This window comes from Neopsephotus bourkii, unplaced genomic scaffold (assembly GCF_033783945.1).
Source record: "Neopsephotus bourkii isolate Nb327-2 ecotype Australia unplaced genomic scaffold, CSIRO-AGI_Nbou_v1 NB_1292, whole genome shotgun sequence".
In the NCBI taxonomy this organism is placed as follows: Eukaryota; Metazoa; Chordata; class Aves; order Psittaciformes; family Psittacidae; genus Neopsephotus; species Neopsephotus bourkii.
Window position 1 is genome coordinate 739086 of NW_026901776.1, and position 15682 is coordinate 754767.

Here is a 15682-nt window from a genome sequence, read left to right on the forward strand (position 1 = left end):
GTCCACATTCACATGGGACGAGAACAAGATTTTCTTCCTTTTCCTTGTCCTCTCCTCCTCCCATACAGCCACCTCGTGTAGTGGGCTGGGGAGGTGGCTGTGCCAGGCACCTGGCCCGGTTACAGGTATGCACACAGGGACAGGGAGCCTGTTGTGTGAAAACCCGGCCTTAGCAAACCTCTCTGGCCACCGGCCAGCCTCCGCTCGTTGGGCAAGTGACTCTCCCTGGCCGCAGTTACATCAGTCACCACCACCTCCCTCAGTGTCATGGCGCGGGAAGCAGCTGCCAGGGGAAGAAAGAGAGGGAGAGAGAGAGAGAGGCAGTCTCTGGGTTCTGAAACCGGCCGTCCAAAACACATTACAACACCCTCGCCGGTTTCCAGTGGGTTTGCTCAGTTCCTCCCTTCCCGTGAAGACCACACAGGCTTCGCGAGGGCGTTCCGCCCTGCCGCAGAAAGGCGGTCTCTGGGGCCCGCCGCTCCTGGCAGCCGCTCTGCAGCAGCGTGATTCCCCCAGCTCCCTCCTCTCCCCTGCCTGCTCCAGCCCCTCCTGCCCTGCCGGACTCGCACACCCTTGGCACAGAGGCTGCCCAGGGCAGCCCTGCTGGGACACCAACACTCTGCTTTCCCAAGGCACCAGGTTGCCGTGGCCCAGGCCGCAGGGACTGCCAGCCCCAGGGGTGTGTGCTGGAGCACTGCTGCCAAATCCCTTGCTCAGCCACTGCCCCAGTGTAAATTTAGAGCGATTTCCCTGCAACAGTGACCGAGAGCAGACCCTGGACAAGGGCTGGCATTTCAAACCAACCATCTGGGGCCTGGTGCAAGCACAATCACCTGAAAAAAGAGAGCAAAACCGGCAGACAGAAACACTGCTCCTGGCATGCGAGTACTTCCACACCGATTCAACACTTAAAAATGCACTGAAGTGAGGATGCCCTTTCTTCAAACCCTCCACCAATTCACTTTCACTCTTGGCAACCTGCTGCCTCCTCACTCTCCAGCTCCTTCACCCTGACAGCACCAGAACCCTCCTACAGCAGTGTCTCAGCCCTCCACTGCCAGACCCCACCAGCCTCTGTGCTGCCTCCCCTTGTTCCCTCCTCTGCTTCGCTTCCTGCTTAAAGTCCTGAGGAGGAGGAACTGAAATCTTTGCAATGACCATCCTGCACCATATCCCACCAGGGGCCTGACAACCCTACCAAAACCAGGGATGAATGCTTGCTGAAGTCCATGGGGAAGCCTGCACCCGGGAGGGAGACGGAGGGGGGCCTCACGCTGCAAACCTGCCCCTCATCCCTGCCTCTCCCGGGACAGGAGCCCATGCAGGTCTGCGAGCTGGCCAGATCAGGGTAGCTTTCCTCCAGTCAGACTCTCTGGAAGGATTATTTGGCTGCAACATATCATATGACTTTGTTCTTAGAGTTACATTTTAACTGAGAAAGTTTAACAAGTATGACTTATGGGCTTCTAAAATTGGCAGCAGAAAAATGAGCTGAGGAAGTCATGGAAAAAAACCACAAGCGAGGCCATTCCATGTTATGCACAATTTCTGGGCTCTTTTTCCAATCTTCTGGTTTTCTGGATGGTGGAAAATATTTTCCAGCTACACAGGCCTGGCCTCACTGAGTACATATTTATGCCAAGTTTATAAAAAGCAGCTGCAGACAGGGTTGAATGAAAGGATTACACTGCTGTCTGTCTTCCAGAAGGTGCTTCAGTTCACACCCTGTCCCACAGAACGAGGCTCATTCCTCAAATATCCATGAATTTATGTGAAGAGGGGCAAAATTTGAATGGCACAATATAAACGTGAACGTGCACGTGAAGGGGTATGCATCCGTGTACATCTAGCTAGCTGGCTAGCTAACAGCAGCTCCTAGCCACTGCTAATGCTGGCTTTTAGCACTTGAAGTTTACCACCATTCCTCCAACCTCTTCCCACCCTACAACCTGGTCCATCTTCCATTAATACAGCACATATTCTCATGCTGCCAGGCTTTCAGGCAAGGAGGGACTGCTGTAAGCATGCATCCTGACCTCCTCTGCAGCACAGTGCCACTGAATTTCAACCAACAACCTGGGCAGCAGAGGCATAACCTTAATTTTCAGCCATGTCTTGCCATAGCCTTGGCCTGATACAAGAGTCACAAGAGGAGAGTCATTTAGGAGTTCACTCTCCTAAGTAGAATAGCTACAGGGAATGCAGGGAGAACACAAACTGAAAGTAAATGGATATAAAAAGGTAAGGTAGGTGGTAAGCTGCAGATCATACACTACAGATCTGTTCCCTGCTGTTTTTGCAGTTGAGTACCTTAGAATAACAGTACTGAGAACGACAGTGTTACATCAGGAATATCGGTCAAGACAATACTTCCTGGCAATTGTTTGAGAAATGCTTTTCTCACAGCTAATTGCTCCCAAGAGATTGTGTTTTCTCTGTTTTTAGAAGGAGAATGACTAAGAAAGAGGGTTTTTAAACCTCTGCACTGTACTGTGGGACAAAGAGCTAGGGGGGGAAAGGAAAAAAGAAAGAAAAGGAAAAGGCACAACAGCTGTAATGTTCTATGAAATGATTTTGTTCTGTTCTCTTGCCGGGGTGGTGGGTGCAATCATCACTTTGGCAGAGATAAATACAGAAAAAAGCAAGAAAATGTACAGGAAAGAGAGGAGTCCTGGCTGCAGGAGTACCACATTGCCATCTAGTGGCACCGGCTTGGGAAGCCGAGCACATGCAGCTCTGCAGGCCCTCCATGCCTCCCCTCGCCCGGGACTGCCTCTGGGCAGCAGGTGTGATACCTGAACATGGGACCCAGCCTCCTTTCAGCGCTTCAGAACCGAGCCTGACAACTGTCTATAAAAGGCAGGTATAGGAATGCAAGGGGAAAAATCCAGCAAAGGATGTTTAAGACAAATTTGGCTGTGCTGGGCAAAGCTGATGTTTACACTGGGGCCTGCAGGTTTTCATCTTTCACTGCTGCTACACACAAAGCCACCACAGCCTTGGCATGTTCTGCAGTTGTTATATGGACATCTATGGCAAAATGAGAGACTGGCAAGAACAGCAAGGGGTACCTTGCCCCAAGGAGACAGGCCTCATTCTAGACACTGATGTCACGTTCCCAATCCTGTGGGACCAAATGCATCAGTACCTGCATGCCCAGCTGCTATCTGCAGTGCCATCCCTGAAAATTTTCACTCTGCTATGTGCCTCAGCACTGAAACATTCCCTTTGTATTCCAGAAAGAATACAAATGTTAACCTTTCAACACTGAAAAAGAGAAAGGCCAAAATGCTAAGCCCCACAGATAGCAAAAGGCAGGCACTCCATCTCTGGAAGACACTCAGCAAAGGGCAGTGAATTAATTGTTTTATATGACCTTCACACAGGGAGTTAAAAAGAAGAAAAGAGCTTTGGTGTATATGAATTCTGATGTTCATTGAAAAATGTTAAAGGGGAAGGTCCTGACCGCAGGAGACATCTATTTAGCGCAGCAACAAAAAACAGAACTTTGCCAGAAGAGAACCATCATTTTGGGAAGCAGTGGAAGAAGTCTTGCATCAGGCATCCAAGACTGCCCACAAAACTCGGCCTCGTGGCAAAGTACTTTCTGTTCTTCCACTTCCCACTGGAAATAAATGACCACCTCACAGCTTATGAGCAATGAAAGGTGACCAGCAAAAGACTGCATTTGGCCCTGGTGTGAAGGACAGTATGTCTAGCTCATCATTAGTTCTGTGTCTTTGGTCTCTGAGTACTGTGAAGCTTCACAGAAGCACAACTGTACTGCATGTGTCCTAAACAGCCATGTCAACACGGATGATATTCTTTGATATTAGAAAATATAATGTGGTCTTCCAAGAAGAAAGGAACTCACAGTTAAGTTGTGCAAAATGAAGGTAACCTATACTGCTCCAGTGAATCAGTCTTACAGCAGCATTTCTTCAAAAGCCCAGAGTGATGACCTCTGCAAATACTTTGGTGAAGATTATGATGACCTACACATACTCTGAATTTACAAAATCCATGCTGCATCAATCAACAAAACACTTGTGTTGTCAACCCAAGACCAAGCACACAACACCTGCAACATTACCAGGAGTTGGGGAGGCGGAATTTGAACAGTAAGATTAGAAAAAAAGGAAAGGCCATGAAGGATCCCATCTCACAGCGCCATTGCTGGTTCTGCCAGACTGCGATATGCTTAAGTTTTTCTTTAAAATGAGAGTGTGATTCCTGTTTCTGCTGAAAATGTGCTGCCCGAGGCAGGAGACATCCACCTGTGAAAAGATCTACAGTCTAACCAGAAATGTTATCAGGCCTGATGAAAAATGTTGAGGGCAACTCAGCAAACACTTTCTCCCAGCAAAAACTCCCAAACTGGGTAGAGTCTCACACCACCATCCTGAAAACTGAGTGATTGAAGAGATTTTCAGATCAAATCAAATGTCACCTCAACAAAAGTTGCAGCTACGTCACAAGTTACCATGTATTGGAGGGTCCCAGGTGAAATTTCCACCCATTTGGAGCGGTTTTTCAAAACAGTAAGACTGGAAATTGTCTTCCAGCTTTAAACTTCACTCATGCTATAAAAATATCACCATGCAAGGCCAGGCTGGATGTGGTTCTGGGCAAGCTGATCTACTTGAAGATGTCCCTGCTCACTGCAGGGAGATTGGACCAGACGACCTTTGGAGGTTCCCTTCCAACCCCAACTATTCTATGATTCTATGAAGGGCGAGATTCTACATAAGAGCCAATCGTTTTCCCTGCTTCACATTTATGACAAGAAGTACTGAGAGTGCACTGCTCCAGTATCAATACCTTCCATCCCAGGATCTCTGTGCCCTTTAGAAAACAGATTTAACTTATCAGCACTTCCTTCCATGGTTGCCCAGAGAAGCCAAGCTGCCCCCATGGTTAGCTCAAGCTCCCACTAAGAGCCAGTCTGTTGTTCCTTGAGGGTGGCAGGATACACCGGTCTGATCATTCAACCTTCTGGGTATACGGCTACCAGAAAGGCAGCTCCTTCAGGTATATTGTCCTCTCCTTTGCACGCACTGGCTCCAGTACAGAAAAAGGAGGCTAGAGCCACCCTGTTCACAGGTAACATCTACTCTAACCACAAGGACTTGTGTCAGAAGCAAGCTTTAGAAGACTGTATTGTTTTTAAGGATGGGTCAATCATCCAAAACTGGGCTACAACTTTCTCCCAGTGAAGTACCTCTCCAGTTTTCAACCATTTGATCAGGTTGTCATGTATTCACCAACATCTAGGTGAACGCTGACTCTGCATTGCTACACTGTCTGCCTTCTTTATGCCTGCTTAATATCTATGTCCCAGTTTTCCTACTTGTGCGATGGCGTCACAAAATTTCAGGCACTAAGGTATAGGCTGATTACTAAGTTTTGACAGAACAGTCAGAGTTCCTTCTAAAGTTGCTATCAAACAGCAAGCCAGATTCCTGAAAGATTGCCTCTTACATTTACAATGCAGAAGCCACTTATGAGCAGCAAGACTGCCAGCAGAATCATTAACCCAGTGCTCAACAGTTCATGTTATTTGATTCCAGCTTGGGGGGTGCTGTGCTTCAAATATTTTCTATTATAGAGAATGTCTTTAATACTTTTTTTATCTCTTGGTAGGTTTCATGATACATAAGCAGGTCTATGGTTGGTGGAGGTCTGATTTTTCCTGATGGCAGCACTAACTAGCACTGATTAGACAGTCTAAAAAATAGCATGATGTAGAAAAGGAGCAAGCTTCAGAGCTTCATACATAATTCAGATAAACAAAACACCCACCCAGTAACTACCAAAACAATCATACTATCCTAAACCTTACCTTCTCCCTTCCTGTGTCCCAATGTCCTGCTCTTGACTGCTTAGGTTTCCATGAGGAAAGGACCATGCAGGGTAAATTACAGGATCAGGACCGCAGGCTGTGAGCTTGCAGAAGCAGAGGCTTCATCTGGACAGATTCTTCAGAGTGCCACACACATCTCTGCTGACACAGAAGTAATAATTTCATGCTAAGAATTCTGCCAGTGCAAATGGCCAGTAGATAACATCCCTACAGAGAAGTAATAAAGGACCCTTAGTTCTGTCAGGCAACTTCTAACATAAGCCAAGGGGCCTGATGTTAAAGCTAAAAACTTTAGATGGAGACATAAAAACAAATTAAATGTAAATCAAACAACAACCCCCTCATGGTTATGCAAATTCAGCTGAATGTCATTATAGCAAACACCCAAACTAGAAGAACTCAGTAAACATGGAGGCTGCAACCTGGGGTCAGATGGGGCTTCTCCCATTCTATATATAAATATAGTCAAAAACTTCCACCTCCTTAATTCTAGGAACTGTCAATCTTCACTGCAGTAACTTAGAGGATCAAGATGTTACATTATACCAGGTCAATGTGCAGTAAAAGCAAATTTCCATCAAAACCAGACTGTTCCCATCAATAATGAGATACTGCTGTGAATTGATTGGGCATGTACTATCAATTAAAAACACCAGAGTTTCTCAAAGAACATGCTTGCTCAAGAATCCCTTTTCTCCATTTCTCCATTTAATTAGTCATTGCATTATAATTAACAAATTCATGCAATCATTGTCATTTTAATCATCAAAGCTGAATGTACATTCCTTCTAATTAAATAATATTAAATACAACAAAAGATGCTAACCAGGTTGTTTCAGAGCTCCAGGAAATACTCTTTTACATACATGCCAAAACAGGCAAAGACTGGTTTGTTACAGCAGATTTCTGTATCTTCCAGGCTATCTTACAATTAACATATCCAGACTGACCTACGAAAGGAGAAGCACAGTTTGCAGAGACAATATATTTTAATTAACATCTCTCTCTCTAGATTCTTGCCATGCTTTAAGCAGACCTTGAAGAATTCCTTACTAACAAGTTGAATGTTTGAAAAAATGCTGAATGACAGCTACAAGGGCTGAAAACTTCCATTTACTTGTGTGGCACAAACATACACTGCAAACACACCCCAGGAAGCAAAGAAAAACCACTTCTGAGGTGCAGGAGCAGTTAAGGTTTAGTTTCAGTACAAACAGCTGCCTCAAGCCGTGACAGAGACCCCAGCAGCAAACTTCATGACAGCTACAGGAGTGCAACAGGGCGAGTAGGTTTTGCCACCTTCAGCTGAAATTCAATCAGCAGCAAAACTGCACCCTGCCACCAACCTGTAACATCCTAATGTGTTCCCCCTTTTCTTTTGTTTTGGTTAGGCCTCCTCACAAGGGCCATCACAGCCAGAACCCAACTCCAGGCAGAGTCTCTTCCACCCTTACTGCAGTGAATAGGTGTTCTCCTTTACTTCAGCTAGCAAAGCTCATCCAGGAAAATCACAGCTAGGCAAGGGAAAACTCTTCTGTTGCATGCCTGGGAATGAGATTTAGTTGCATCTTGCTGCAGAGTTCAGCTTGTACAATGCTTATATATCTACCTGGTTTGTGTTGAGGGATGGAGAGAAAGAAAAGGGAAGTCCTTCCAATCATGTCCTCGCTACAAACCAAACAGAATTTTAGAAGCCAAAATTAGGTACCAGTAAAAACATGTGCCACTGCTGCCCCACCGATCCTGTCTTATACACTGTACCAGATTTGTCTGGACGAAATGCTGCATTGCATCACCTCACCAGACAGGAAGATTCTAAAAATCAGGATTTTGCAGGATGAGCTTGCACAGAAGGTGTGTGCACAACTGCCCTCTGCTGTTTAGATTACGACCTGCTCAAATAAATGGTAGCGTGGCCAAATCAGTTTTCAGTTGCAAGGGTCCAAGTTGTGAAGAGGCAGAACTATCTGACTTCAGCTGTTATCGGCCTCCATGCACACCTATCAATTTCATACACAAAAGCCATTCAAAACTGTCTTGCAGCATGGACCACCCAAGCAAACTTGCAGGCTGTAGCAACACTGTGCTAGCTGCAACAACGCTCCGTTCAGCAACTATCACACAGGGGTGAGCAGCAGCAGCAATCTTCTCACCCCAAAGACAAGTCAAGAACATCCTCAGGGTGTAAGGGAAACGATAGTAATTGTGAGCAAGGGCTGCAGGGAGACACACATCTGTCAACCCATTAAATCAAGGCCTGACTTTTCACAAAACAGGAACCGGGACTTCATGCCTGGAGGCAAAAGCTTATAGCACAGAGCCTTTAGGAGTTCACGATTACTAGGTTATAACAGCAACTGGAAAGCAGGCTAGTGACCTTACTAAAAAACGTTCAGTAAATATTCTGCAAAACTAGCACTTGTAAGCCTGTACTGCAGGGAAAGAAGTGAGAACCTGGAGTTTCTTTCAAGAACATGTGGAAACCACTGTACTTTGAAAAAGCTGCCCATTATCTAGTGCCAGGATGCTGGTCAGTTAGGCACAGAAACAGCGCAGACAGGCCAGCTGTTTTCTATGGCTTCGCTCACACATTCATACATGGGACATGGCAAATTCTGCCCTCCGAGAACACCATCAGACATCCACATCTTCTTCTTTGAAAAGCTCCGTTTTAGTACAAATGCAGAAAATAAGCCCTGTTAACCAGAAGCTGTTTCTAGAGTGCCTCTGATGAAAGCTAGCCCACTACTTGTGAATTAACCACAAGTTTCAGCTCTTTGCAACAGGCCTTTGGTCACTGTACAAAGACAACCATAAACTATACTGGTCAGTGTAAGCACACACTAAAAACCAAACCAGGACTTGGGTACAACACAAGCCCTGAAGAAAAACTGATTTTCCACATCAGCCCTTTTCATATCCATATGTTTAAAAAGGCAGAAGCATGGGTGTACAGTACAACATGCCTTTGAAACACTCACTAAAAGCACTTAGTGACCACTTCAAAGACTCCCTTGAAGTTTAACTCATGTTAATTTTAACACAACGGTCATGTAGGGCCACTGTTCAGCCTAAGGGACTTTAAACACACCGTCAACAGATGTACAAACGAAACTTAAGAAAGATTCTTCTGGGTGCATGAATAGCTGGAACTTTGCTTTGATGATGGCTGGCTGGCCTCCTACACAGCAGGGCTGGGACTTCTCCATTTTTCAAGTTAAGGGCAACAATAACAATCCACCATCCCGCAGGGTAAGGAAATTAGTACCAGATGATTCAGTGTGATCAGTGGTTTTGGATTCGATTCCATTATCGACAAAACTTAATGGTGAGACATCAAAGGTAGTCCTGCATGATCATGAAACTAGCTGAGGTTTTCCTCTAAAAGCTGTCCAAGTAACTGATGCTAGGAGACTTCCCAACATAAAACTAACAGACCTCTGATTTACCGTATGAGAAGCCCTCTTAGTGCTGGAATCAAGTGCCTTGCCCTCAGAACACCACATAAGGGAAGATCACACTTTCTGGGAAAAAGATTAGTAGTTTTACCTGCAGTAAGCTAAGATTACAGAGCTCAGCAGCAGCAAACCCACAACCAGAACGGCTCACTTCTGCCTTTTTTAATTTGCACAGGTGAAAACACAGCACTACGCACAGCTAACACAATGGCACTACTGCGACTGATGCAATACATCCATCATTACCGCTGCACTTCCGATGACCTGCACTTTGCTGATGCCTGAAACCAGTTCTAAATTACAGCCTCCTCCATCCATGGGCTGCGCATGCTAGCTACACACCAGCGTCAGCCTGCCACTGTTGGAGCAACAGCCAATTCTCATTCCAGACAATAACCTCAGGTCTTCAGTTTGTAGGTTACTAGCTTCATCAGCAGATTTGGGGAGAAAAAAAGAAACTACCTTAAGCCTTGTTAAAAGGATTCAAAAGGATTCAACATTCCCACCCTATTAGCCAAGGCACTGAACACAGGTACCAGAGCTCGCTTTAGCATACAAAGCAGGTACTTCTGAGTAATAAAAGAACAAACTTATACTTAAGACTACATTTAAACTATGCTATCTAAAATTTTGTCTGCATCTAACTTTTCAGGATCAAGAAAACCAAAAGGGGTTAAAGCAATGTGTATCTATGATGTTTGTTAAAGCAATGATCATCTGTACACATAAACAGACTACCACCAAGTCTTCCACCAGAATCAGAATTGGCACCCGGCTTTGCTAAAACATGATTTTGTTCAGGAGAGCTTTCTGTAAACTAAACTGACTTCAAGTTGTCAACATTATACCAAAGAGCATAGAAAACTGTTCAGGTTTGAAGGAAGGGTGCCACCTGCCTTATGCTGTTTGGGTTTGTTTTTTGAGGCAGAGTGGAAGACTTGGATTTACTTTAAGAAACATTAAAAGCTGAACCAAAAAGATACTATACAGAAGCAACCACCACCAGCAAGGGCAGCAAGTAAATATGCCAACAGTTCTGTCAGCATAACCTATGAATCCTTACTTTTTGCTTGTAAGGGTTAGAAAGGAAAACTCCAGAAAGCCTCACTATGCTCATTAAAAACAGTGGGCCCTTCTGCAATTTCAGTTTTTCTTACATTTTCTAGGTGCAGAGTAACTTTGTCCCTCTAAAACAAATTAAAATGGAAAGAACACACCAGCCGTTGTCACCTGAAGATCATGGCTACTGAGTTTCACCTTATGCCACCTGAACAATTTACACACAACAAAAAGACTGAACTACAGAATTTATGTTTGTACCAGCCATTAACTTCAGTATTTTTTGCATTACAGGATGATTCGACAGCACCTCAAATCTTGGGAAATTGTGTTTTCAAGGAGTTAAGGGGGAAACATCTCTCCCATGGCAAACTGTCTAAGCAGACTGACTCAGTAAGAGTGATTGCTACTCCCAAACTCAGGTACTTAACTGCTAAGCGACCATGAACTACCCACTTAACCTCTCAAAAGATCTCTGCAAGGCTATTTCTGAAACACTGAGGCCTATGTTTTGGAAGAATCTGACTTTATGGAAACTTACACCAGGCTTAAGAGTGACAGATGGGAATGTTGGCTAAAGTGCTCTCTGAATACCTTGCTTCTACTTGGACTATGCCACCTAGTACCTTGTATTGGCATCATCAGCACAAACTATCAGCTGCTCTGAAAGACAGACACCTTAAATCATTTTCATTTTCTCCTTAAGTTAAAACAAGCCACCACACCAAAAATACAAAGCAGCATTTTTCATTGTTTCTTCTGACAAACGAGTGATGAGAGCACAAAACCAGAGAACAGTGGAAGCCAATATAGTTTGACATTTAGAACACCCTGTCCATGGAAAACTTGCTTCCAGAATTATGCTTCCGTTATTCACTTGAGCTTGTAAGTTACTTGCCTCCTTTTCACTGGCAAAAGAAAACCTACCTAAGTTCAAGTTTATGGTATCATACCATACCAAAATTTCACAACATCTTTCTAAACCTATTAGCTTTAGGTAGTTTAGCCTTGGGATATCATCATCTCACCTTATCAGTGCAATTTTGTTTCTTAAGACAAATGCCAAATACTGTTAACAACCATTTTCTATGGTCTTGAAGACTAGACACTGAAATGTTAACTGCCTATCTTGCAAAAAGGTTTCAAGCTTTCAAAAAACCCCAGCTTTTGTGCCCCAGATTCTATTCCAAATAGCTTTATTTCAGACACCTGCATTAACAAAGCTTTCGTGTTTGCCAGATACAGTTTTGACTTGCATCACTTTAGATGTTATTGTTACTGACAAATGGATTTGTCATTCCTTCTGCAGCCAGCCAGCTATTCTCATTCTGATTTGCGTTTTTCTAAGGTGATCAGGTACTGTTTAAGCGATCACACATCTATTTCCTCAGGAAATGACACAAGGTTTTAAACTTACTTAAAAGCATTGGAAGACCAGCCGTAACATTAAAAATAAATTTTAATGTTAAGTCATTTTTAGATCATTTGCTCTGACACCCAGATGTTCTGAAACTTAAAGTAGCACTATAGGGACACACAAATGCAGATAAATCTTTATTGCCATAACCTTGTTTTTTCAAAAATGAGCATTGGGTTTTTAATAGGTCGTAGTTTTATGTCTTTATATGTACAACATTACAACTGCATATTTTAATAATAATGAAGTCAGTGATACTTTTGATAACTCAACACAGTGTATTTATAAAATGAATTCTTATCAAAATACACTTTTCACTGGGATAATAAATAAAATCCTGCGAAACCCACCTACACAAAGTTAATTTTAACTCTGGTAGAACCCGATGTGGTACACAGTCCATTAACTACTATGTTTGCCCCTTTATGCCCCTAGTGATGCTCATCTTCTGGGGTAAGAAAACATTTTTTCCCCCTGTTGTGGTGTGACCTCATTCAACATCATCTTCAGCCAAGCACTGTGCATTTACAATTCTCTGTAAGAAGGAGAAAAACTCATTCACAATTACATAAAATTGACAGTAGGCAACTGATTATCAAGCAATGTAATTTTACACTGAACATTAAGCAGTGTAATTACTGAGCAAACCAATTAATGTTAAAAATGGTAATCTACGTGACATAAGTGTTTGAAGTCAGTTCTGCAGAAATAACGTACTGTGCAATACCTAACAAAGTTGAAGTCAAATAATATCCTATCAGCCTCCAGTGATGACCTCTGTGTGTGGTTTTTGTCACTGTCCTCTAAGGAAGTATTTTTCATCATTGTTTCCCTGGACCTTTACATCTAATATACCTGACACTTTTCAGTGTTTTTACTAACTACCTGGACCTTGAACCAAAATGTAACCAGCCCTGAGCTGTAAAGAGAGCTGACTGATGCACAGCACTGAGTTTCTGCTTTATGTGAGGTAACACCGTTAGGGAGTACCCTTGTGTTCCCAGGAACATAAAACATACTATTTATTTTACAACAGATTCGCCTGCTGGCGTATCACCAACATTAACATTTCCTGCACAGTACTCAAGCTAAAAACAGAGGGAATTTCATACACAGGGAAACCCGCAAGCTTCCAAACCTGTCATGTTCTGGTGCTAGCTAACATTTTGGCCCAGAAGCAACATGCTAGCAAAAGCAACAGACTAATTCTAATGCACTATTATAGCACTTACAGGCACTTGTAGGTATGTAATTTTAAAAAATAAAGCTCAAGACCCAGTGCAAGGAAGTTAGTGCTTTTCTGAGCCCCCAACCTGGATGTGAGAAACAGTGGATCCACTTATAGTACCACAGCTGCAGTCAGGTGTCTCTATTTGAAGAGAGCTTAGCATACCCTACGCATGAGAGAAGCTTTGCATTTCTGTTTTACCCTGATTGCTATTAATGCTACATGGTGTTTTTCATATACACTTTTTAATATTTCAGGTGAAAAAAAGCTTCTTTTAATCTAACTGAACATATACAAAAAACAGTACTCAAGACTGACATAGTGTATGAGAGAAATAGGTCAATTATTTTCAAACCAAACCAACAGGGAACATTTCACATACCTGGCTTATTGTAGGGAGCTTAGTTAGAAGCATTTGAAACACTGGAGGTGGTAGAGTCTGCTGTAGAACTTGTAGTAGCTGCTGCGGCTGTCCACACACAGCAATGGCATTGGTCAAGTGATCAACACCTTTCTCATATTCACCTGTAGAACAAATCATAATGTTTTGAAATAAACCTTCCACCCTGTATTTACATAAAACATCCATCAACAGTAGATTAAATTACTGAGACTCAATCTACAGTTTTCTTTCTTCCTCCCTTACTGGATCTTCTGAATGCAGAAGGTTAGAAAAAAGTGAACATTTTCCTAGGTGAATTTCACTTCCCAGAAGATATTAGTATATAAAAATCATCTTCCAGCAAAGGTAAAGAAAAATTACTTTACAACTTACCCTTCAAAAAAAGATATGCTATTACCTTGAGCTAGTAGTTCCTCCCCAAGCTGAATCTCCTCGAGGAAAAACTTCTGAACTGCTTCAGCATCTTTCAAATCAGGCAACTGTAACACACAGAGTAAAGCTGAAGTTGTTTTTTCAACTGATGTTTAAGGGACAAACTAACAAACTTTCATTCTCAACTGAAATCAAACACACAACCACACTGTACACTGAAACTAGGAAAAAGCCCATAAATTAGAAGTGTCACCACTAACTTCAATGTACAGAGAATGTCTCTGAAAATCAGACTTAGGTCTCATGTCATCGCATCACAGATGTGTAAAGAGACAGAGCCTGAAATACTCCTACTCAGTTTATTAAGTTCAGAATTTCGTAGCAAATATAAACTCTAAGATGTGTTACACCTATCACAACTATATTTCTTACAACTGGTTAAGACAAGTCTATTTTTTATTCCAGGATCCATCAGCAACAAGGAAGAGAAATCTATTATAGCAAAAAGCTATCAAGTTCAGTATTAGGTATATGACATCTATGATCTTTAAGTTTGCAAAGTCCTTGTAAATACTAAAGAGGAAAACACCATTAAATCACACAGGAAATGTTGCACTGTCTGTCCTCAATCTGACAGAAAAAAGAAAACACCATTTATGAGCACTAAGGAAACCAAAGACCGTGCACTTGCAGAAGCGTTTCTAATGCTGGAATCAAAACAGACCTTTAAACAATTCTTACAAATACTACATATTAAACATGTTTCAAAAAGCACTGCATTACTGAACACAGTATTACCTTGGAAAGTCCTGCTTTCTCTTTGGCAAGCTTCTGTTTCTTCCTTCCTGTAAGAATAAAAACATCTTACATTTTTAATTTGCAATTAAAAAAAGCCTTCAGGTTACAGTTTGAAACTGTGAACAAATCAAAGTTATTTTCAGAATAAGAAACTGATAATATATTCCAAATATTGAAGACTGAACACAAGACTGCAACCCACTCTCTGGAGCAGAATATCATTTAGAGGTCTAATAAGGGCTGGCAGTAGAAAACCAACTCAAAATGGCAATTTTCCCCCTGCTGGCTATGGTAAACACCAACTGTGCAGGGCCTCATGCACTAGAGGCATAAAGAAGGGAAGAGTTTGAGTAACACAGGATTTCTCCACATGGTTTCTAACCATGATAAAACACAGAAACACTGCCTACAAATTAAGGCTACCTAATTTTGACAGCAGGTCACAGTACGTAAATGTACCTTCCCAGCTGCTTTATAGCAAAGCCTTGGGAACTAAATAAGTAGCAGTATGTCATCATCCCACAGCAAGAGCAATGCTAAAGTCTACATTTCTGAGATCTGAGGAAAGCAAACATTTAGATTTAATTGCTCAACCTGAAGGCATAACATTGGTCTGCAACATAAAACTATACCACTCCAGCAAAACGAGTGCAATTAAAATTATATATAGCTTGCTTTTAATGCACTTGGGTAGGTAGAAAGATATTTTATAGTAGCAACTATTCTTACAAGAAAGAATAATTACAGTCATACTGATTTACTGAGAATAATGATTTTTGTAACTCATCAGTGCATCACCTGAAACAGTTATGCCAATATAACTTTTAAAATACAGCCTATGGTTAGCAATTTTAAAAGCTAGAAATAGTTCAAAATATGATTTAGCATAATTTGAACTATTTGACTATAATTGAACTATTTAACTAATTGAACTATTTAACCATTAAGTATCTGCTACTGTCCACATGATGCAGACATTCAAGAATACCGTTTCCCAGTAGTGATAATGTAACATGGGAAATCTATGGACAAGATCAAGTGTTCTTTATATAAAGGGATTTCACATTCTAACTACACGGATCAC

At 42.4% G+C, this 15682-nt stretch overlaps 1 protein-coding gene across 3 annotated transcripts in view; it reads right to left on the reverse strand.

Moving 5' to 3' along the window:
- Window positions 1-15682, reverse strand: part of TOMM20 (translocase of outer mitochondrial membrane 20) — a 113531-nt gene that overhangs the window by 93705 nt on the left and 4144 nt on the right. For 2 of the 3 annotated variants that reach the window (XR_009727285.1, XR_009727284.1), the window contains exons 2-5: window positions 14599-14645; window positions 13826-13907; window positions 13408-13550; window positions 5843-6001 (exon numbers count right to left, since the gene is read on the reverse strand). Coding sequence is in view for 1 of the 3 variants with exons in the window: in XM_061365691.1 (XP_061221675.1) it covers window positions 12288-12332; window positions 13408-13550; window positions 13826-13907; window positions 14599-14645 (317 nt within the window). In the remaining 2 variants the exon portion in view is untranslated. Of the gene's footprint in view, window positions 1-5842; window positions 6002-11921; window positions 12333-13407; window positions 13551-13825; window positions 13908-14598; window positions 14646-15682 lie in introns of those variants that run through there. The other variant, XM_061365691.1, reaches the window with a different exon arrangement.